The sequence below is a fragment of the Pseudophryne corroboree genome, chromosome 3, assembly GCF_028390025.1.
Source record: "Pseudophryne corroboree isolate aPseCor3 chromosome 3, aPseCor3.hap2, whole genome shotgun sequence".
NCBI lineage: Eukaryota > Metazoa > Chordata > Amphibia > Anura > Myobatrachidae > Pseudophryne > Pseudophryne corroboree.
The window spans coordinates 450,038,143-450,062,485 of record NC_086446.1 but is presented as its reverse complement, the minus strand read 5'-3'; the positions used below and the strand labels follow the sequence as shown (position 1 = coordinate 450,062,485).

The 24,343-nt window shown below is 44.3% G+C and overlaps 1 protein-coding gene and 1 pseudogene across 1 annotated transcript in view; one reads left to right on the top strand and one right to left on the bottom strand.

The window, feature by feature from the left end:
- Positions 1 to 24,343, bottom strand: part of LOC135055936 (protein-glutamine gamma-glutamyltransferase E-like) — a 52,793-nt gene that overhangs the window by 10,960 nt on the left and 17,490 nt on the right. Inside the window, exons 5-9 of the mRNA XM_063960538.1 lie at positions 22,185 to 22,356; positions 21,477 to 21,612; positions 20,658 to 20,761; positions 17,946 to 18,188; positions 15,813 to 16,136 (exon numbers count right to left, since the gene is read on the bottom strand). Of these exons, the coding sequence (XP_063816608.1) occupies positions 15,813 to 16,136; positions 17,946 to 18,188; positions 20,658 to 20,761; positions 21,477 to 21,612; positions 22,185 to 22,356 (979 nt within the window). The remainder of the gene's footprint in view (positions 1 to 15,812; positions 16,137 to 17,945; positions 18,189 to 20,657; positions 20,762 to 21,476; positions 21,613 to 22,184; positions 22,357 to 24,343) is intronic.
- Positions 6,632 to 6,750, top strand: LOC134898040 (5S ribosomal RNA; annotated as a pseudogene).

Here is a 24,343-nt window from a genome sequence, read left to right as displayed (position 1 = left end):
ACACATCAAACATTTACCAACACATCTACCACACGCTCATTATATATATACATATATATAGTGCTTTATATTTACACTAAACAACTGTGCCCCCCCCGGTTTACACAGTGAGCTGTGCAACAGAGTTTTGGCGGGGCCAGCATCTCTGAGGAGAAAATGGCGCTGGAGTTGTGAGGGCTAAGCCATGCCCCCTTATAGGCGCGCTTCAGTCCCGCTAGTTATTTACAGTATTACACTGGCGGGGGTCTGTATACAGTGCCTGTGCACTGTATACCACTTTGCCAGGCTCTAAACATGAGGTAAAACCAAGTGAAAAAGCAAGGCCCAGACGCGCTGTCACAGCTGCCAGTGAGGGATTGTCAGTCCCAAGGAAACAATGTGAAACGAAAGATATACTGGCGCTACGTGTTTCTCCAATAGTAATGAGTAACTGTGGATGAATTTCTTTAAAAAGACATGCAATTTATTGACTTAACATCACATACAACTGGCAAAATAAAAATAAAAATTTAATTCAATTAAAACATTAAGTTAGGGCATAAATGGAGCTGAGAATGGAATTAAAAGTGATTAAAAGGAGATTGGATATTGATAATGACCTCAGTGAGGAACAAAAATCTTTTCTCACTGCTTCAATTTATTTTATTTTATCACATACTTATTTCATGTTTCTCTGTGTTTTTTATTTACAAGTTATGGGTTTGGCCATGGGGACCAGGTTCGCGCCCAGCTATGCTAACCTCTACATGGGGGAGTTTGAACAAACCCATGCGTGGGGCAGCGGCTGGGCGTCGAATCTGGTCCTCTATGGCCGTTACATTGATGATCTTTTTATCATTTGGGATGGGGACCTTCACTCTGCTACACAGTTTATTCAGTCACTGTCTTGTAATAACTATAATCTCACTTTCACCTCCACTTTTCATACCACCAAAATTAATTTTTTAGAAGTTAATTTAGAGATCATTAATAATAAAATAGTTACGTCTACATTTACTAAGGAGACAAATACTAATTCTTATCTACACTTTACAAGTTCACACTTTAAGCCTTGGAAGCAAAATATCCCCAAGGGACAACTTATCCGCCTCAGGAGAAATTGTTCTAGTTTTGTCACCTTCACTGAACAGGCAGACACCTTACTTACCTCTTTTAGGGAGTGTGGGTATCCAGAAAATATTTTACAAAAGGCTCTTATGGAGGTTTCTGATTTAGATAGAAACACTCTTTTACAATACCGTTCTAAAAAAGATGAGCATGTTGATAAGAAGGATAAAAGTTCCTCCTTTATATGTAAATTTAATAGTTGTGCTGGACAGATTTGTAATATAATAAATAGAAATTTTGAAATTTTGAAACAGGATCGTATTTTGGTGGAAACACTACCTCAGGTTCCACAAATAGTCTATAGAAAAAATAAGTCTTTAAAAACCCTTTTAGCTCCTAGTCTCATGAAAAAAGTAGATGTTTAGTCAATAAATTGCATGTCTTTTTAAAGAAATTCATCCACAGTTACTCATTACTATTGGAGAAACACGTAGCGCCAGTATATCTTTTGTCTAAACATGAGGTATATTGCTGCCCAGGGCACCCCCCCTGCGCCCTGCACCCTTGTAGTGCTGCTTGTGTGTGGGAGCAATGGCGCGCAGAGCGACCGCTGCGCGGTACCTCAGACTCTGAAGTCTTCTGCCGTCACTGAAGTCTTCTGTTCTTCCTTTACTCACCCGGCTACTTTCTTCTGGCTCTGTGAGGGGGTTGATGGCACGGCTCTGGGAAAAAGCAGCTAGGCGCACCAAATGATTGAACCCTCTGGAGCTAAATGGTGTCCAGTAGTCTAAGAAGCAGAGCCCTTGAACTCAGATGAAGTAGGTCTGCTTCTCTCCCCTCACTCCCACGAAGCAGGGAGCCTGTAGCCAGCAGGTCTCCCTGAAAATAATAAACCTAACATAAAGTCTTTTCAGAGAAACTCAGGAGAGCTCCCCTAGTGTGTGTCCAGGCTCTCTGGGCACAGAATCTAACTGAGGTCTGGAGGAGGGGCATAGAGGGAGGAGCCAGTTCATACCCATTCAAAGTCTTATAGTGTGCCCATGTCTCCTGCGGATCCCATCTATACCCCCATGGTCCTTTTGGAGTCCCCAGCATCCTCTAGGACATATGAGAAATATTGTTTTCAACAAATGTGCTAAAGGATATGTGTACTTTTGCTTTCCAATTTTCAAAATGCCCAGGTTCTCTATAACATTTGCATTGCAGAGATTAATAACAGGAGAGAGGACAGAAATGTAGGAGATAAAACAAACAGTAGTATATAGATAAGTAGTAGGCTATGAGCTGTCACTTCTGCTGTCCACTGTCATATATATGATGAAATACAGCGGTCAGTTGATGAGAGAGCTAGGGCACAATAACTCACTGAGAGAAAAGAGAAAAAAATGTGGTTTTCAATTTATATTGGAGAATACAACACCACGAGAATAAGTACAATACAAATACAGGAAAGGGTTTGAGATTTCCAAGAATTAATATGTAGTACATTTTGTTTCTCAACCATATGTGATATGCATCTAAACCCTACTATGTAAGTGGACCAATTGAAATACACATATGGTGGTAAGGAAAGTATTAAAGTAGGCATGTCACACATGCAGACCGCGGGCATCATGCGGCCCAAACGCTCATTTTTTTCGTGGCCCAACAGCGTCCCAAATGTACAGTGCCTTGCTAAAGTATTCACCCCCTTGGATTTTTACCTATTTTGTTACATTACAACCTGTAATTTAATTATTTTTTTTATCTGAATTTTATGTGATGGATCTGCACAAAATAGTCTAAGTTGGTGAAATGAGAAAAATGTATCTAAAAAAATAAAAATGTGAAAATTGGCATGTGCATATGTATTCACCCCCTTTGCTATGAAGCCTCTCAAAAGTTCTGGTGTAACCAATTACCTTCAGAAGTCACATAATTAGTGAAATGAAGTCCACCTGTGTGCACTCTAAGTGTCACATGATCTGTCAGTATAAACACACCTTTTCTGAAAGGCCCCAGAGGCTGCAACACCATTAAGCAAGAGGCATCACACCATGAAGACCAAGGAGCTCTCCAAAGAAGTCAGGTACAAAGTTGTTGAGAAGTACAAGTCAGGGATGGGTTATAAAAAAATATCCAAATCTTTGATGATCCCCCGGAGCACCATCAAATCCATCATCCTCAAACGGAAAGAAAATGGTACAACAATAAACCTGCCAAGAGAGGGCCGGCCACGAAAACTCACAGACTGGGCAAGGAGGGCATTAATCAGAGAGGCAGCACAGAGACCAAAGGTAACCCTGAAGGAGCTGCAGAGTTCCACAGCAGAGACTGGAGTATCTGCGCACGTGACCACAATAAGCCGTACACTGCATAGAGCTGGGCTATATGGAAGGTTGGCCAGAAAAAAGCCATTACTTAATGTTAAAAATAAGAAGGCACGTTTTGAGTTTGCCAAAAGGCATGTGGACAACTCCCCAAATGTATGGAGGAAGGTGCTCTGGTCAGATGAGACTAAAATTGAACTTTTCGGCCACCAAGGAAAACGCTATGTCTGCCGCAAACCCAACACATCCCATCACCCCAAGAACACCATCCCCACAGTATAACATGGTGGTGGCAGCATCATGCTGTGGAGATGTTTTTCAGCAGCAAGGACTGGGAAACTGTTTCAAGTCGAGGGAAAGCTCGATGGTGCTAAATACAGGGATATTCTTGAGCAAAACCTGTTTCAGTCTCCCTGTGATTTGAGATTGGGACGGAGGTTCACCTTCCAGCAGGTCAATGACCCGAAGCATACCGCTAAAGCAACACTGAGTGGTTTAAGGGGAAACATTTAAATGTGTTGGAATGGCCTAGTCAAAGCCCAAATCTCAATCCAATTGAGAATCTGTGGTCAGACTTGAAGATTGCTGTTCACAAGCGGAAACCATCCAACATGAAGGAGCTGGAGCAGTTTTGCCTTGAGGAAATGGGGAAAAATCCCAGTGGCAAGATGTGGCAAGCTCATAGAGACTTAGCCAAAGCGACTTGCAGCTGTAGTTGCCACAAATGGTGGCTCTACAAAGTACTAACTTTAGGGAAGTGAATAGTTATGCACGCTGAAGTTTTCTGTTATTTTGTCCTATTTGTTGTTTGCTTCACAATAAAAAAAAAAAACATCTTCAAAGTTGTAGCCATGTTCTGTGAATTAAATGATGCAAACCTTCAAACAATCCATTTTAATTCCAGGTTGCGAGGCAACAAAACATGAAAAATGCAAAGGGGGGGTGAATACTTTGACAAGGCACTGTACATATAATGCGACCCAGTCCTGCAGGTGTGGAGGTACGCCCCAGTGCGGCATACCGCTAAGAATCTGGCCGCTGGTATGTCATTCGCCCGGAGGTGTTGCCGAGCAAGACCATGGTGCTCGGTGGCATAGCTTCATAGTAATGCCCGCTAATAGCTGCTGTAATGATTACAGCCGCTGTTAGCGGCCATTACTATGAAGCTCCACCGCCGAGCACCATGGTCTTGTGCGGCGGCCCCTCCTCCTTTTCCAGGGCTGCTGGGAGCATGGTGACGTTGGTGGATGGAGCGAGACATGATGTCCCAGATGTGCTCAATTGGATTCAGGTCTGAGGAACGGGCAGTCCATAGCATCAATGCCTTCGTCTTGCAGGAACTGCTGACACACTCCAGCCACATGAGGTCTAGCATTGTCTTGTATTAGGAGGAACCCAGGGCCAACCGCACCAGCATATGGTCTCACAAGGGGTCTGAGGATCTCATCTCGGTACCTAATGGCAGTCAGGCTACCTCTGGCGAGCACCCCCAAAGAAATGCCACCCCACACCATTACTGACCCACTGCCAAACCAGTCATGCTGGAGGATGTTGCAGGCAACAGAACGTTCTCCTTGGCGTCTCCAGACTCTGTAACGTCTGTCACATGTGCTCAGTGAGAACCTGCTTTCATCTGTGAAGAGCACAGGGCGCCAGTGGCGAATTTGCCAATCTTGGTGTTCTCTGGCAAATGTGAAACATCCTGCACGGTGTTTGCTGTAAGCACAACCCCCACCTGTGGACGACGGGCCCTCATACCACCGTCATGAAGTCTGTTTCTGATCGTTTGAGTAGACACATGCACATTTGTGGCTTGTTGGAGGTCATTTTGCAGGGCTCTGGCAGTGCTCCTCCTGTTCCTTCTTGCACAAAGGCGGAGGTAGAGGTCCTGCTGCTGGGTTGTTGCCCTCATACGGCCTCCTCCACGTCTCCTGATGTACTGGCCTGTCTCCTGGTAGCGCCTCCATGCTCTGGACACTACGCTGACAGACACAGCAAACCTTCTTGCCACAGCTCGCATTGATGTGCCATCCTGGATGAGCTGCACTACCTGAGCCACTTGTGTGGGTTGTAGACTCTGTCTCATGCTACCAGTAGAGTGAAAGCACCACCAGCTTTCAAAAGTGACCAAAACATCAGCCAGAAAGCATAGGAGCTGAGAAGTGGTCTGTGGTCACCACCTGCATAACAACTCCTTTATTGGGGGTGTCTTGCTAATTGCCTATAATTTCCACCTGTTGTCTATTCCATTTGCACAACAGCATGTGAAATTGATTGTCAATCAGTGTTGCTTCCTAAGTGGACAGTTTGATTTCACAGAAGTGTGATTGACTTGGAGTTACATTGTGTTGTTTAAGTGTTCCCTTTATTTCTTTGAGCAGTATATATATATATATATATGAGATTTGTGCTGCCACTCTATCCCTTAAAAATGCAGCATGCCCAGATGCTCTCCATCACAGGGAAGTACAAAGCAACAATAGCATGCTCATGTGTCCAGTGTCAGTCTGGGGCAAGAAGGGCCCACCGGGGAAATGCAATGGTAGGGGCTTAAGGGTGTGGCCAACTACCACAGAGGCCCGGCTAACCGTTAGAGAGTGCATGGGCTGGGCCCATAGTCCTGGAACCTAATCCCTAGAGGAGGAGGAGGGCCCACAGGCAGTGGGGCCTACCGGTGGTTTCCTCTGTTACCCTGTGGGCCAGTCCGACCCTGCATGTGTCTTAATATACTGTGGTCAGTGATGCAAACACCCACAGGGGGCTTTCAAAATTCCATATAAGACTTTTATTTTACTTGCGGCCCGCACAATCTTAGACCTTGATTATTTGTCCCGGTTTGGATTTTGAGTTTGACATGCCCGTATTAGAGTAACTTCTATCAATACAGCAGTTAAAATGCATTATACATGTTCCAAGTTTCTTAATGTAAACATAGTGTGAGTCCCAAATGGGCGTACACTATACCAAGAGAGTAGACCTGTGAGCCAGGCTGTGCACTTCACGGCGTCACTGTACCAGACGGACATTTCACAGATCACGTGGCTTGTTCACTGAGAACAAGCCACTTGATCGGTGAAGTGACGCCAGGCAGTGCACAGCTTGGCCCACAGGTCTACTCTCTTGGTATCGTGTATGCTCTTGGTATTGTGTATTATTAATCTCTCCAATTCAAATGTAACAGAGAACTTGGCCATTTTGAAAATTGGAAAGCAAAAGTACACATATCCTTTGGCACGTTTGTTGAAAACCATACTTTTGCATTTGTGGGAAATTGAAAGTACTGCCATAGTTCACTAGCTATGCCCAATCTCATCTGATCTTGGAAGCAAAGCAGTGACAGGCCTGATCAGTACTTAGATGGAAGACCACCTAGGAATATCAGGTGCAGTAGGTACTTATATTAATCACAAACAGCAAAGTGGTGGAGCAACCTTCAACCTGGGCCACTCTTTTCCTTCCTCTTGATATAGTTATACAGTATCACAAGAGATACTCTATTCGAGTTAGTGGTTACGCCGGTATCTGCCAGGATGATTTCCTTTGATCTGATCTGTCTAATACAGGCATTCCCAACCACGGTTCTCAAGGCACACCAACAGTGCAGGTTTTAGTGATATCCAGGTTGCAGCACAGATGGTTAAATCAAAATAACTGAGCTACTAATTAAGTCACCTGTGCTGAAGCCTGGATATCACTAAAACCTGCACTGTTAGTGTGCCTTGAGGACTGTGGTTGGGAATGCCTGATCTAACATATCCTCACATGACAGGTTTACAACCTATTTCATAAGTAAACTTTCACTTAGGTTGGGCTAATTTTTTCCATTACAGTTCCAAGTACATCCCAAGAGAGTGGCACCTGTTAGCATATCCCAATAAAGAGATATCAGTATCAACATTGATGTGTTACCCTATGATTATAATATTTTCACCAAACGCTTATTCACTCACACTAATGTAACAAGGATGGGGATTCAGAACGGATGATCCCACTGAGCCTTTTTGAGGTCTGATATTAATTATTGTCATACATATTTCCAATCTCGAGTACAGATTCTGTGCTCAGCACTTAGGGGGTAATTCAGATCTGATCGCAGCAACAAATTTGTTAGCTAATGGGCAAAACCATGTGCACTGCAGGGGGGCAGATATAACATTTGCAGAGAGAGTTAGATTTGGGTGGGATGTATTGTTCCTGTGCAGGGTAAATACTGGCTGCTTTATATTTACACTTCAAATTAGATTTCAGTTTGAACACATCCCTCCCAAATCTAACTCTCTGCATATCATATATCTGCCCTGACCCCCCCCCCCCCCCCCTTCACTGCAGTGCACATGGCTTTGCCCATTAGCTGACAAATTTGCTGCTGCAATCAGATCTGAATGCCTGCAGGCCCTCAATTGGTTCCATATTATGTGTTTACTTGCTTATTTGCAATTTTAATAGAGAAAAGGAGTTTTTGTTGTTTTTTCTTTGTGTAGTATTTTTATTAATTATTAATAAAAGCTTATTTTTTTTAGCAATATTGTACAATTTAAAGTGTGCCCCAGCCAAGAGTCTTTCTTTCCCTCTCTTTTGCAATTTAATATTACTAATTCTGAGAGCAGCACCAACATAAGACATTATTGATATCCAAGTAGGAGATGCGGTCAAGATGCCGGCGGTCGAAATACCGACGCCGGAATCCCGACCACCACAATCCCGACATATTCTCCCTCCGTGGGTGTCCACGACACCCATAGAGGGAGAATATAATAGTTTGCCGAGCATAGCGAGTCACCGTGCCCGCAGCGTGGCGAGCGAAGTGAGCCCGCAAGGGGCTGCGTTCCGCTCGCCACCCCTGTCGGGATTGTGTGGTCGGGATTCCAGCGTCGGTATTTCGACCGCCGGGATTCCGCCCGGCGGCATTTAGTACTGATCCCCCAAGTAGGGACCAATGACATATAGCCATTGTTGGTTACAACAGAACCTCTAACAAGAATGTACTGTTTTTAAAATCCAGTGCTGAACCATTTCCCCACAGATACATATCCAGGTTCAAAACTTCGCCAGGTTCATATGGTCGGCACACAATATGTTGACAGGTTTTTTTTTAAATCATTTTTTTAATAATTTTTACAACGTATTCATGATTTACTATCCATGTGGACTACAATTTGGGATAGTGACCTTGCCCGAAGCATGGCGAGTGAAGCGGGGCAAGTGCAGCGATCCCGCAAGGGTACATGTTTCCACTAATTTGTCTCTTACATGGTTCAACAGACAAAATGTCCCAAAAAAACAAAAAAGTGTTGACTATTTTTCAGATCGACTTTTTCACTCTGTCGACCTTTTGTACCTATCAACCTTTTTAAGTGTCTACCTTTTTCATGTTGACCAATTGACTCTGTTGACCATGTGCATGTTGACCATATGGGGTCGACCTAGTGATAGGTGACCTTATTCTGGTTGACCTAATGATCCTCACTCGTTTGCCTGGCACTAGAACAATAACAGATTGCTGCATTGCAGGGGCTGGCTGGCAACTTTCAGCCTTGGGGGGCAGACTCAAGCAAGTTCCCCAGCTTTTTACAGGGAATGCAATGCAAAAATGGGCATGACAATAATGTGGGGTGTGTGGTTTGTGTAATGTGGGTGTGGTTTAAATAGCTAATGAAATAACGGCCAGTACCTATGTACTGTATATATATATATATTCAATTAGGTGCAAGTTTACCAAAAACCTCACACCTGTTCTACTGGATACAGTATCTGTCTCTAGCTGAGCAGCGGCCAGGGTAAGCAGGAGCAGCCTCTGCCTACCTTCACAGTCAGACGGCCCTGAACACTTAAATTGCACTGGCCCCTTGGGCAGATGGCACCCTGACCCCCTGCCCAACCAGCCCCTGTCACATAGGCAATACTAAGGGGCAGATGTATCAAGCAGTGAAAAGAGTGGAGAAGTGGACCACTGGAGAAGTCACCCATAGCAACCAATTAACGTTGTGATAGCATTTATAAAGTACACTCTATAAAATAATAGGTAGAAGCTGATTGGTTGCTATGGGCAACTACTCCACTGGTCCACTTCACTGTTTTCACTGCTTGATACATCAGCTCCCAAATGCTTTACCTGTGGTCTAGATCAGTGGTTCTCAAGCCCAGTCTTCAAGTTCCCACAGAAAAAAGGTTTCATGATTTCTTTAGTAATGCACAGGTGAGTTAACTAATCCATCAGAAATCATGAGAACATGGCCTGTTGGTGAAACTTGAACGCCCTTGACAACAACTGCTCTTCAGAATCCATCATGGAATGATCAATACAAGTGAACACAAAGTTTATATGTACATTTCTCTGACGTCCTAGTGGATGCTGGGGACTCCCTAAGGACCATGGGGAACAGACGGCTCCGCAGGAGACTGGGCACATCTAAAGAAAGATTTAGGACTATCTGGTGTGCACTGGCTCCTCCCCCTATGACCCTCCTCCAAGCCTCAGTTAGATTTCTGTGCCCGGCTGAGCTGGATGCACACTAGGGGCTCTCCTGAGCTCCTAGGAAGAAAGTGTTTGTTAGGTTTTTTATTTTCAGTGAGACCTGCTGGCAACAGGCTCACTGCATCGAGGGACTAAGGGGAGAAGAAGCGAACCTACCTAAGTGGTGGTAGCTTGGGCTTCTTAGGCTACTGGACACCATTAGCTCCAGAGGGATCGAACACAGGACCCGACCTCGTCGTCCGTTCCCGGAGCCGCGCCGCCGTCCCCCTTACAGAGCCAGAAGCAAGAAGGTGGTCCGGAAAATCGGCGGCTGAAGACTTCGGTCTTCTCCAAGGTAGCGCACAGCACTGCAGCTGTGCGCCATTGCTCCTCATGCACACCACACACTTCGGTCACTGATGGGTGCAGGGCGCTGGGGGGGGCGCCCTGAGCAGCAATACTGACACCTTGGCTGGCAAACTGGCACCATATATAGCCCCAGAGGCTATATAGGTGCTTTTTAACCCCTGCCAGAATCCATAAAAATGCGGGAGACAGTCAGCGAAAAAGGAGCGGAGCTATCTCCTTCAGCACACTTGCGCCATTTTTCCCTCACAGCTCCGTTGGAGGGAAGCTCCCTGGCTCTCCCCTGCAGTCAATACATAAAAAGAGAGGGGGGGCACAATTTAGGCGCAGTATACAATATATATAGGCAGCTATAAGGGAAAACACTCTTATATGTGATATCCCTGTGATATATAGCGCCCTGGTGTGTGCTGGCATACTCTCCCTCTGTCTCCCCAAAGGGCTTTGTGGGGTCCTGTCCTCTGTCAGAGCATTCCCTGTGTGTGTGCTGTGTGTCGGTACGGCTGTGTCGACATGTATGAGGAGGATAATGATGTGGAGGCGGAGCGAATGCCTGTAAATGTGATGTCACCCCCTGCGGGATCGACACCGGTGTGGTTGGACTTATGGAAGGATTACGTGAAAGTGTCAACTCCTTACACAAAAGGTCGACGACACAGAACAGCCGGCTACTCAGCTTGTGCCTGTTCCAGCGTCTCAAATGTCATGGGGGGCTCTAAAAACGCCCGCTACCTCAGATGGCAGAAACAGATGTCGACACGGATACCGACTCCAGTGTCGACGACGATGAGACTAGTGTACCCTCCAAATAGGTCCACCCGTTACATGATTGAGGCAATGAAAAATGTATTACACATTTATGATAATACCCCAGGTACCACATAAAAGGGTATTATGTTTGGTGAGAGAAAACTACCAGTAGTTTTTCCTGCATCTGAGAAATTAAATGAGGTGTGTGAGGAAGCGTGGTCTTCCCCCGGTAAGAAATTGATAATTTCTAAACGGTAATTGGCAGCGTACCCTTTCCCGCCAGAGGATAGGTCACGTTGGGAAACACCCCATAGGGTAGATACAGCGCTTACACGCTTATCAGAAAAGGTGGCACTAACGTCTCCGGATACGGCCGCCCTGAAGGAACCTGCTGATAAAAAGCAGGGGGTTACCCTAAAAGATATAGTCACACACTCGGGCATTATATTGCGACCAGCCATTGCTTCGGCATGGATGTGCAGTGCTCCCGCTGCGTGGTCAGATTCCCTGTCGGAAAATTACTATGGATAGGGACAATATTTTGCTGACAATAGAGCATATAAAAGACGTGGTCTTATACATGCGTGATGCACAGAGGGATATTTGCCGGCTGGCATCAAATATAAGCGCTAGGTCCATTGCCGCCAGACGGGGGTTATGGACTCGGCAATGGTCAGGCGATGCCGACTCGAATCGGCACATGGAAGTTTTGCCCTATAAGGGGGTAAAACTGTTTGGGGATGGTCTTTCAGACCTCATTTCCACAGCTACTGCTGGGAAATCGACTTTTTTGCCACAGGCTACCCCACAACAAAAGAAAGCACCGTATCATCAAGTACAGTCCTTTCGGCCCCAGAAAAGCAAGAGGGCTAGAGGCTCATCCTTTCTGCCGAGAGGCAAAGGTAGAGGAAAAAGCTGCAGCACACAGCTAGTTCCCAAGAGCAGAAGTCCTCCCTGCGTCCGGTAAGTCCACAGCATAACGCTGGGGCTGCTCAGGCGGACCCGGGTACGGTGGGGGCCCGTCTCAGAAATTTCAGCGCCCAGTGTGCTCTCTCACATGGATCCCTGGGTCCTTCAAGTAGTATCTCAGGGGTACAGGCTGGAGTTCGAGACGTTCTTCCCCCCGCCGTTTCCTAAAATCTGCCTTACCGGCACCTCCCTCTGCCAGGGAGGCGGTGTTGGTGGCTATTCAACACTATAATCACAACAAGTGATTGTCAAGGTGCCCCTCCTTCAGCAAGGAAGGGGTTACTATTCCACAATGGTTGTGGTACCGAAACAGAACGGTTCGGTGAGACCCATCTTAAAATTAAAATACTTGAACTTTTATATCAGAAGATTCAAGTTCGAGATGGAATCGCTCAGGGCGGTTATTACGAGCCTGGACGAGGGGGATTACAGGGTCTCCCTGGACATCAAGGATGCGTACCTGCATGTCCCCATTTACCCTCCTCACCAGGAGTACCTCAGATGTGTGGTACAGGACTGTCACTATCAGTTCCAGACGCTGCCGTTGGAGTTGTCCACGGCACCGAAGGTCTTTACCAAGGTAATGGCCGAAATGATGATACTCCTTCGCAAGAAGGAAGTTTTTATTATCCCGTACTTGGATGATCTCCTGATAAAGGCGAGGTCCAAAGAACAGTTGGTAGTGGGGGTAGCACTCTCTCGGGAAGTGCTACAACAGCACGACTGGTTTCTCAATATTCCAAAGTCACAGCTGGTCCCGACGACACGTCTTCTGTTCCTGGGAATGATTCTGGACACAGACCAGAAAAGAGTGTTTCTTCCAGTGGAAGCACACGAGTCCTGGAAAAAAAAAAAATGGTAGCTTCGTACGAAGCATAATTCCATTCGGAAGGTGCCACGCAAGGACGTTCCAGTGGGACCTGTGGGACAAATGGTCCGGGTCCCATCTACAGATACAACAGCGGATAACCCTGTCGGCACGAAACAGGGTGTCGCTGCTGTGGTGGCTGCAGAGGGCTCATCTACTAGAGGGCCGCAGATTCGGAATACAGGACTGGGTCCTGGTGACCACGGAGGCCAGCCTTCGGGGCTGGAGTGCAGTCACACAGGGGAGAAATTTCCAAGGAGATTTCGCTTCACATAATTATTCTGGAGCTAAGGGCCATTTACAATGCCCTAAGCCAAGCAAGGCCCCTGCTTCAGAACCAGCCGGTACTGATCCAATCAGACAACATCACGGCAGTCGCCCATGTAAACAGACAGGGCGGCACAAGAAGCAGCATGGCGATGGCAGAAGCCACAAGGATTCTCCGATGGGCGACCTACACCCGGGAGAATGGGGACTTCTTCCAGAAGTTTTCCAAATGCGGGTAAACCGTTGGGAATGACCACGGGTGGACATGATGGCGTCCCGCCTCAAAAAAAAGTTGAAAAGATATTGCGCCAGGTCAAGGGACCTTCAGGCGATCGCTGTGGACGCTCTAGTGACACCGTGGGTGTACCAGTCGGTTTATGTGTTTCCTCCTCTACCTCTCATACCCAGGGTACTGAGAATAATAAGAATGCGAGGAGTGAAAACCATACTCGTGGTTCCGGATTGGCCAAGAAGAGCTTGGTACCCGGAACTTCAAGAGATGCGGGCAGAGGACCCTTGGCCTCTGCCGCTCAGACAAGACCTGCTGCAGCAGGGACCCTGTCTGTTCCAAGACTTACCGCGGCTGCGTTTGACGGCATGGCGGTTGAACACCGGATCCTAAAGGAAAAGGGTATTCCGGAGGAAGTCATCCCTACCCTGATCAAAGCCAGGAAGGATGTCACCGCAAGACATTATTACCGCATTTGGCGGAAATATGTTGCTTGGTGTGAGGCCATGAAGGCCCCGAAGGAGGAATTTCAACTGGGTCGATTCCAACACTTCCTGCAAGCAGGGGTGACGTTGGGCCTCAAATTGGGGTCCATCAAGGTCCAGATTTCGACTCTGTCGATTTTCTTCCAGAAAGAACTGGCTTCACTGCCTGAAGTTCAGATTTTTGTCAAAGGAGTTCTGCATATTCAGCCTCCTTTTGTGCCCCCAGTGGCACCTTGGGATCTCAATGTGGTTTTGGCATTCCTGAAATCACATTGGTTCGAACCACTTAAGACTGTGGAATTAAAATATCTCACGTGGAAAGTGGTCATAAGATGGATAGGGCAGAATTGAGGACTCGTCCTCAGTTTCTCCCGAAGGTGGTCTCAGCTTTTCACTTGAACCAACCTATTGTGGTGCCTGCGGCTACTAGGGACTTGGAGGATTCCAAGTTGCTGGACGTGGTCATGGCCCTGAAAATTTATGTTTCCAGGACGGCTGGAGTCAGAAAAACTGACTCGCTGTTTCTCTTGTATGCACCCAACAAGCTGGGTGCTCCTGCTTCTAAGCAGTCTATTGCGCGCTGGATTTGTAGCACTATTCAGCTGGCGCATTCTGCGGTAGGATTACCGCAGCCTAAATCTGTAAAAGCCCATTCCACAAGGAAGGTGGGCTCATCTTGGGCGGCTGCCCGAGGGGTCTCGGCTTTACAACTTTGCCGAGCAGCTACTTGGTCAGGGGCAAACACGTTTGCTAAATTCTACAAATTTGATTCCCTGGCTGAGGAGGACCTGGAGTTCTCTCATTCGGTGCTGCAGAGTCATCCGCACTCTCCCGCCCGTTTGGGAGCTTTGGTATAATCCCCATGGTCCTTAGGGAGTCCCCAGCATCCACTAGGACGTCAGAGAAAATAAGATTTTACTCACCGGTAAATCTATTTCTCGTAGTCCGTAGTGGATGCTGGGCGCCCATCCCAAGTGCGGATTGTCTGCAATACTTGTACATAGTTATTGTTACAAAAATCGGGTTTTGTTGTGAGCCATCTCTTCAGAGGCTCCAATTGTTATCATACTGTTAACCGGGGTTCCTATCACGTGTTATATAGTGTGATTGGTGTGGCTGGTATGAGTCTTACCCGGGATTCAAAATCCTTCCTTATTGTGTCAGCTCTTCCGGGCACAGTTCCTAACTGAGGCTTGGAGGAGGGTCATAGGGGGAGGAGCCAGTGCACACCAGATAGTCCTAAATCTTTCTTTAGATGTGCCCAGTCTCTTGCGGAGCCATCTGTTCCCCATGGTCCTTAGGGAGTCCCCAGCATCCACTACGGACTACGAGAAATAGATTTACCGGTGAGTAAAATCTTATTTTTTTTTATATGTTTTGTATTATGTATTCCACTGTGAAAGTCAGTGTGACAGATATCTATTCAAATGTGAAAGTGATAAAATGGTGATATAGTCTGACTTGTATCAGCTGTACAATCTTAGGGACCCATTTATCAACAAGTGATAAAACACATTGTGAATGATAAATCGTTCTCCACCCAATTAGCTCACAACTGTCATTTTTTCAAACACATAACAAGAGCTGGACACATAACAGTTAGGAGCTGATTGGCTGGCACACCATTTATCATACGCAACAAGTTTTATCATTCACAATGAGTTTTATCACTGGTTGATAAATGAGCCTTATATTTTACTGACTGTCGGCCACCATTATAATGTCCCTCAGAATGGGCAGTGCTGTGCCTTATGTACTGAAAGCAAAGGAGACAAGATATTATGGTAAGGGAAATCTATAACTATAGTTTAAACAACGCTTTATTTTCTTTACTAATCAAAATACATGTTTCGTGTGACATTTAATCAGATGAAGATAAGATAAAGATGTATCAATATTTTATGTATATTACTTTATTATTATATAAATTTATGTATATTATTTTAAGTGGAATAAGTATACAGTAGTATATAAATAACGGTTTAACCATACAGTGAACACTTCTCGGTTACAAGATAAAAGGTTTAGCGCCAATGTAATAAAATATATGTGATATGAGCAAACATACCTTCATTTGGACCCAGTGTGACAGAAAGGACTTTGGTTAGGATGTCTTTAACTGAAGCATTGGTGTATACAATGGCAGTGGCGGTCATTTTGACTTGCAGGGTCATGTTATTGACACTTGTGTTTTTCAATGTGAGATTTAATGTGACATCTTGTCCAACCTGGGTCTCACCGCTTTGTTTGAAAGTGCCATTAAAATCAGGTTTTGGTGCTGGTTCTGTGTCCTGGGCTGCAAATGCAACAGCCCGTCTTGCAGAGGTCATGTAGGAAGAACCTTGTAGTTTACCCTGAGCCTTCCTAAATATCTCCCTTTCCTTGGGGGTGCCTGAAAATATTTTAAATATATTACACATGAGAAATAAATAACATGAGTACAATGTTATACAACAAATCTATAAAAATTCTGTTTGGTTATAGCTTGCTTCAAAATTCTTATTTATCAATTTTTTCCATTTACCAAAACTCAGCATCTCTTAATGGCAGCTAAGTCCAGCTGTGCTGACCCCTTTGCGAGATTATAGGGAGGCCTACTTATTACAATTGTGATAAATGCCCCAAAACCTAAAAGGTCCTTAACACTGATATCTGAAAGCTACCATAAGTGTCATAATCTCACAAACTTGCACATAAGTGTATGTGCACTGAGATTTTACTTAATTTATGCACAAAGGGGGTTTAGATATGGGCGCAGATCTTGCTTCCTGCAGCAAGATCTGTGTCCATATACTCACATGCTAGGTGCCGCCCAGCATAGGGCAAGCCCACCCAAAATGTGTGTGGCACCACCCTGCGATGCGTTTGCAATTTAAGCGAACGCATCGATTTGAGGTCAATTCCTGGCTGTACTGGAAGGTGGTCCGGCACCATTTTTATTCTCGGAGTGGCTGCATGTGATGTCACGCAGCCACCCCGAAAATTGTCCAGAAACGCCTGTTTTGTCTGGACCACGCTTGAGAAACACAGTGTCGACGCCCCCCAATGGCTGCTGTCATTCACCTAAAAAAAAGTTGCACTCCATCTGTATAGAGTACAATGGATTTTCCATCCTGCAACTGAAATATAAAAGGGGTCTACTACTTTATGCCGGTGCTCGGGATCCTATTGCCCAGCATACAAGTGCCGGAATCCTGACCACCGGTATACCGGCAGTGGGGCGAGTGCAAAAGAGCCCCTTGCGGGCTCGCTGCACTCACCACGCTGCGGGCACGGTGGCGCCCTACTCGCGCCACACTATTTATTCTCCCTCCAGGGGTGTCGTGGACATCCCAAGAGGAAAAATAGTTGTAGTGGTATGCCGGCTGTCGGGATTCCGGCGCCGGGATCCCGACAGCCGGCATATCAAGTGCCACCCATATAAAAGGGGCATTTTATTGAAGTTACATAAATCGTTTGCAGGCCCGGTGCAAGGTTTCTTGAAACCCTAAGCAAAACTTCAGCCTACTGCCCTCCACCACCACCACCAATACCCACTACCCATCTCCTCAGGTAGTCTTATAAGCTTCATCGCTGCCACCTGCATTAAGAGCAACTGTGACTCAGTGGTGCCCCCCAGTCTGCACCCTGACCCGCTGCGTAATGGTAGAGCCGCCCCCCTGCATTTTTATGTTATTAGTTTACAGGATTATTTCAGTTCTACTTCATTTATGGTCTATTCCAAGTTCAAACTTCTTATACAAATCTGTAGATTTTAGAAGCTGCCTTTATTTTACTTTCTTTGGCGTTGATTCAGCTCAGTGCACTGTTAATAGCATGGGAAAGGAGGTCCCGGAGCTATTTAGTTAAGCGCGCTGTTAAGTCTCAATGCAGGATTTCGTATCGTACCCCTCTTGAGGTGCGTGCAGAAATCCGACAAAACTAGTGCTGCGATGCTGTTTTGTGCCTTAGTCTGGCACAGACACCATCGCAGCGGGACACTTAAGTTGGAGAATGCCGGTTCTCATGACTAAACACCCGGTTTAAGGCACGAGCATTCTCCGACATAACAGTGCGCTGAATTGAATAGCTTCAGGATCTCCTTCCCGGCACTATTCACATAGCATTTAATTGAATCGACCTATTTGTTTTCTTAATTTTTTCTTTATTGCGTATTTAATGTAAAATATTTCACAGAAAAATAAAATGAAATGTTCTTTACCTTCAGCATATTTATAATTGTTGGTTACATCTGCTCGAGCATTAGAACCAACCGCCTTGGTGCTGGTTAATCTTCCTACTGAGTTGGTGTTTGAACGGATTTTTCTTATTGACCCATTAGAATATTCCAACCAGTCTACTCTGTCAGCGTTCAGTTCAGCGAACACAAAAGGTACATCATACTGCAGGTCCACGTCTCCCTCTTTAACAGCATTCACTGAGCATGGTCCAAGACGGTATGAACCTATTGCACAGACACCAGAGTATATATAAATAACACAGGTATGCATCTGCCCCTATAAATTATGTAAAGAAAGTTAAGAAACCATGGAGAATATTTATTAAAACTCTTCTGCAGGTAACTGAGGAAAGGTGATATAATCTACAGTATAGCAACCAAGAAGAACTTAAGTTCTATTTTCTAAGCTATACTATAAAACATAATAAATTAGCAACACCAACCTTTCTATACAGTAATGTGTGCAATAAATGATAACTTGTCTATCGCTTGCCAGGCAATTGGAATTTTGGAATTTTGACATTTATACCTGAATGCAGTCAAGAAAATAATCTTGAACCAGTCTGCAGAGGTTCTATCCGTGTTGAACAGTCTTGCACATGGTTGAATGTGTTCAAGTTTCTCAAATGCAGTTTTTGTTAATCAAAAGTTCACTTCTGTTTCTAGCATCTCTACAGTAAAGCCTTTCCGATGAACTCTTCTTTACCCATGCTATGGCAGCGTACAACACGTGTGATTTCTGCTAGCATTATCTCTATATGCTATACTATTGCATTTAGGACAGGTGATGAAAGATGATAAATCTTATAGTACATTTTGTGTATGTTTTTAACAAAATTTGACAAATCAAAACTAAATGGAAAAGTAAAACTTCGAAGAAAAAACGAAGGGCCTGATTCTGAGTCGGATGCAGAGGCGATGTCGGACACAGTGGAGTGATGTTTTTCTTATGTGCATGCTTTTAAGTTGCAATGCACAAGCATCCAGAGTCCATGTGAACAGTTGCAAATGAGGAGGATGTCTCAGAAATGTTTTTAAAAGGCATTCTTGAGCGGTAACAAGGAAGTGGCTAAGCGGATGCACAAACATGGTACATCTTATTGGTGTGTTATGGTAGTGTCGTGGGTGTGTTTTTGATAGTGGTTGTGTACAAAAATGCAGAATCATTCACATAAAAGGATATGGATAATCTGCATCTCAAAATGCGTCAAGTGGTATAGCGAGTCACACATCAGAGTCTTAGCCTTTACTTACCATGTACATCTGTCTGTCTCCCTGTGAACCGTAGAGCCCCAGGCTATCTACAGCATGCCTGAGCGCTGTATTATCAGATGTAAACAAACAGCTGCATGGGCATGGCCATATTGGATTCTGTCATGTGATCTCTCAGTCCTACCACTTCTAAGGAGCAATGCTCACATGACCAGCTCAACCTATGGTCTCCGACAGTACCCTATTTAAACCTGCCTCTTTCACTTTCTCATTGTAAGATCATCTCAGTTCTTAGATAGAGGAGTCTCCCAGGCTTTGGGCTCATGCAGCTATGGCTCTGTTCCTCCTACACCGCCTGTTCTCCTATAAGTGCTCCAGTTATTCTGTCTGTTCACCTGCAAGCACTCTTGGTCTCCTACAAGCGCTTCAGTTATTCTGCCTGTTTACCTATAAGCGCTGCGGTGAGTCAGCAGGTCCATCTATAGCATTTCTGGAACTTCAGTTTGTTTCATCCAGCTTTTCAATGCCTCTGTTGGTTCTCCTGCAAGTGTTCTGTACTATTGGTGCCATACTGGGATCTTTCTGCACCTATCCAGCTGCTACTCTATCACATTGGTCAGTTTTGCTAGCATACCATCAGTTGCAAGTGTTTGATTTCTATGTTCCACTTCTGGTAGCTGAGGTTGAGTCTCAGGTTCCATTTTCTGTCCTGAGTATTAAGGAGTTTGTCCTTGCTCTGTACACCTATGTCAGGTGTGCAGATCTGAGCTTCTCACCTCTGGTCTCTGCTGATTTATGAGTTTCTGAATCCAGTTTAGGATTCTGTGTTTCTGAGTCTCCTCGTGCCACATTTTCCAAAGTTTCTAGTAGTGGGTTCTAGCTCCAAGCTCCTGCGTTCAGGTGCTGGAGTTGAGTTCATCACAAAATGTTCCAGGGTCTTTCAGGAGGATTCCAGTTCCTCAATCCAGTCCAGTCTCTGGTCCAAGAGCCTTTCACTGCTTCCAGTATTACTCTAGTCCTTGTGTTCCCTACATGAGTAGAAATTCTATAAAAGCTCCAAGTTTTAGCTTTATACCAATTTCAACTAGACACAGTTCCTCTAAAACCTCTTACCATGAAACAGCATCTGCAGATGCTGAAGGGGGTGTCTCAGTCCTTGCACATTCCGAATCACAGCATTACACCAGGGAATGCTTTGAAACTGCATTTTACATATATGTGCAACCGACAAAAAATGCAGACATGCATCTACGTGAATCAGCCCCTAAGTCTGGTGATGGCACTGTTGCTTTTAAAGTCTATGGACAACTATTTTGCCTATTGGTGTTTACAAGTTGCTCTTTTAACTCTTTACACATATCCTATGCATGCCTACAAATTGTAGAAGAGATGTTACTGTGTACAAACTACGGGTATGTAGTTTCTTACCACTTAAGGAGAATTAAACCCTCAATGTTACTGAATAATATATATGTATTGTACCTTGACTTTCTTCCTGTGGAGTGGCATCCAAAACTTGCCATCCATCATAAGCGGAACCAAGGTCCTTTCTAGCAAACCAAGCTTCAACCCATGCATGGAAATTCCTGTCAAACACAGTTAAGTAACAGAATATAGTTCAACTGAAAAACATACTGAGCCATAGGTACTTAACAATATCCGACTCAACACGTGATGATGACAAGGCCTATTGTCCATGGTCCCAGTGCCAACTATGAGCTTGGCCTTAATGACATCATGCTGACAAGGTTAAATTAAAAGTTGATTTGCACATTTGGAGATAAGAGTTACACAATATAATATTTCTCAGTCTAGTACACACCTGTGGGAAGCCTTCCCTGCACCCAATGCAGTTATTTATTGCCTTCTCTTGCACTTGGACTGCTGTTACAGGGCTGCTGAAAAGCTTTTTGAAAGCCCAAGAATTAGATTGTGTGACAGAAGTGACATCAACATGTTCTATCCTGTGGCATACTTTTATTACTAAAGGCCCATTAGACCTCATAGCATAAACAAAACTTTCCAGCAGTTGTAGTGTTAAGGTTTACAGCTCCCATCTACTAGGCTGGTGAAGAAGAACATGGATATTATGTAAACTACCCACAACTTCACCTCCAAAACACCTCTAAACTTGTTTAAATGTTTACAATGTTTGCAAAAGTCTGACTATACCATGAAATAATGTTATTTTATGGTGCATGTTCAGATAGTGCCCAAGCCATTTAGATATATAGAATAGCCTTGTTAGAATTCCTGAAATAATGGCTTGCTTGATTATCTAAAAATAATAACTTCTCTTACCATACGCTGTCAGCTGTGTCTGGAGTTTCATTGCCATCCTCATCAAAATATCGGTCCACATTGAGATTCTCATCTGTATCATGAGCTGAATCGAAATTTGTGATCACGCGTGTAGGTATTCCTAGGCATCTGAGCACTAAACACAGACACAAACAAAGCAGGTTCCATCTTTCTCCTTTATAAACTTAAACATTTCCCATAGGGCATCTCAGTGCAGTTCTGCGCAGCTGTAGGTAAGGGGGATATGGAAATATCTTGGAACGAGAGGTAGTCATTTTGTTATAATTTTGACTTAATGGTCTTTTTAAAATTGTGTTTCTCAGGGCTGGATTAAGGGCCACATGGGTCATGCTGTAAATATGTTCAATGGCCTATTATAAGAAGCGGAGGACGTGTGACCAGTGATGTGGTGGCGTGGCCAGTGCCTTGTGGGAGTATACACCTTGACACTATAAGTCCCAATATCTCCCTACATATGTAACAGTAGAAAAATTGCATCATTTTGTGAGGAAAATAGAAATACAATTTTGATACTTATGATTTATAGGCGACCATGTGGCCAACTGGTGGTTGGTCATCATCATGTTGTCACGAGTTTGGGCCTATTTTATGTGGAGGCCTGGAGCTGTAGCTCCCTCCGCCCAACTGTTAATCTGGCCTGGTGTTTGTAAGCTTTTGCCTCAAATACTCTTTAATTGGCTTACAAACCTGTACATAGAACACCAGCATAAACCCAACATTGCCCAAATTTCACAGATCCACTTTGCATCCATTGGCGCAGGATGTCAACACTTCCATTCCATTTTGTGGGCGCTTCACCACCAGTGTATTCCCCACTCCAGTTGCCAACAATAACTCCATTATCATTGTTGCTGTTAACCTAAAGAAAACAATTGATGGTTACTGTGCCAACATTGAGAATACTGTAGTTGCAAGTGTGATTAGTTACACTGTTATGTTATTAGCAATTCATTTTGTGACAAACAATACTGTAAAGTTTACTGCTTAGGGGGGAATTCAATTAGCCCAATATTTTTTCGGGTGCAAAAAACATCCCATTTTTTGCGCCCAAAATATCTCTCTATTTTTGGGTGAAAGCACATAGAATCCATGATAGGTTCACATACCTATGTGTTTTTGCTAGCAGCTTCCCAAACAAAAAAGGTAATTATCAGGCATTTTATTCGGAACCTGCTGAAGTCCGGAAAAAAAAAAATAGCTTCTGACTACTGCGCTACGGGGCTAATTGAATAGCCCCAGGGCCTTCTTTTTGTATGTGCTCAATGGGCACTCTCCCAAGGGCTCCAGGAGTATAAGGGCTCTAGGCTCATAGCTGAGGGTCCCCTTTTTCCAGGAGTACCATATTTTTAAAAATCGGCCCTGGGGAACCGGAGATATTCGACTTCAAAGGAGTGGTCCCCATCCAAGCCTTTTAATTGCTCTTCCCAGTCAAATATCTTGGGTTCTGTCTGACTTAGAGCTTTTCTGAGGATATAATCCAAAAGCTAGGTCTCTCCCCTTTCAGTAGACATTGGCAGCTTGCCTCTACTATGCCCAAAAACAGAGGTATCAGACTTCCAAAGTACTAGTACAGTAGTTGTTTGTTGAATCAGACTAATAGTTTTGCAGAACAGACACATTATTAACCTGTTAGTTACTGAAGCAATTTTACACATTAATGACCAAAACATTATGATTTTATGTCACCTTATGCATACCATCAATAGCTTTATTTGCTAGTGGCAGATTTAGCATTGGCCACATTTTAGCCTGCTTATTTCTGGGGTCAGACCTGGCAGAGCTCCTGCATATGTACAAACAGCTATTACCAGAGAGGTTTATAATAGCTACTACAATAAAAATAAAATTGTTTTAGCTTTTGGGAGGGAAGCTCTAATATCGTAGTCACCACAGAAACTTATGAGGATTTTTGTGCTCACTTGAATTGTGCTACATCTGCTCATTGTGTCCTCCATTGTGGTCAACAACAGTTTCCAATCATAACATGTTGGGTAGAATAGCAAGCATGTGTTGCCTAATTGTGTCTTTTAGATCTTGCAATGTACAGTATGACATGTTTCTTGATAAACATGGTCAATTAATAAAACAACCAAAAGTCGCATGGGGTGAGTTCCAGTGAATAGGGTGGCCAAGATGTCTAAAAGAGGTTTGAAAGCAGTCGGTAAATGATTGCCTTAACAATTCCAGTGCGCGTCAAGGGATTTGTATTACCACATCTCCACCTTGTGACCATGTTTGTAATGAATAACTGTTTTTCAATAATTTGCTAAGTTATCCTCTAAAGTACCTCTTGTCCAAATGTATTTTCATTACGAGCCTTAAAACTCAATGTTCAGTGCTCTAAGTAGTAATACTTTGATTTTAATTGCCATATTGAGAGAAAATAGTGAAGTACAATTGTCTCAAAAACAACATTTACATTAAGTGAGGCCAGTTCACTTTTTGCACTCCATGTTGCATTAATCATGCCTAAACCATAACCCTTTGCAATGGAAGTACCTGCTTACTGGTACTCATGTGAAAACTTGAGCTTTTGATGAGCGGGAAAGATAGATGATAAACCAAAGGTTTAACGTTCAATTGTAAGCAGTGCTGATTTCCCAGTTGTTTTTGCCTATTAGTAGAATGACTACTGGCTATTGGGGAACTAATAGGCTCCTAAATCGTCTGTGTTATACATGCCTCTGTTCTGATGCAGGCCTGAAAGTGCATGTGTGCACTACATACATAATAGATTCCTGACTGCAACCGTACCAAGTAGCCCCATAAGTTATTCACTGTATAATATATTTAAAAAAGAAGTAACAACCAAATGTCTCCAGGCTGTTCTGTTTGTCAGTAGTTGG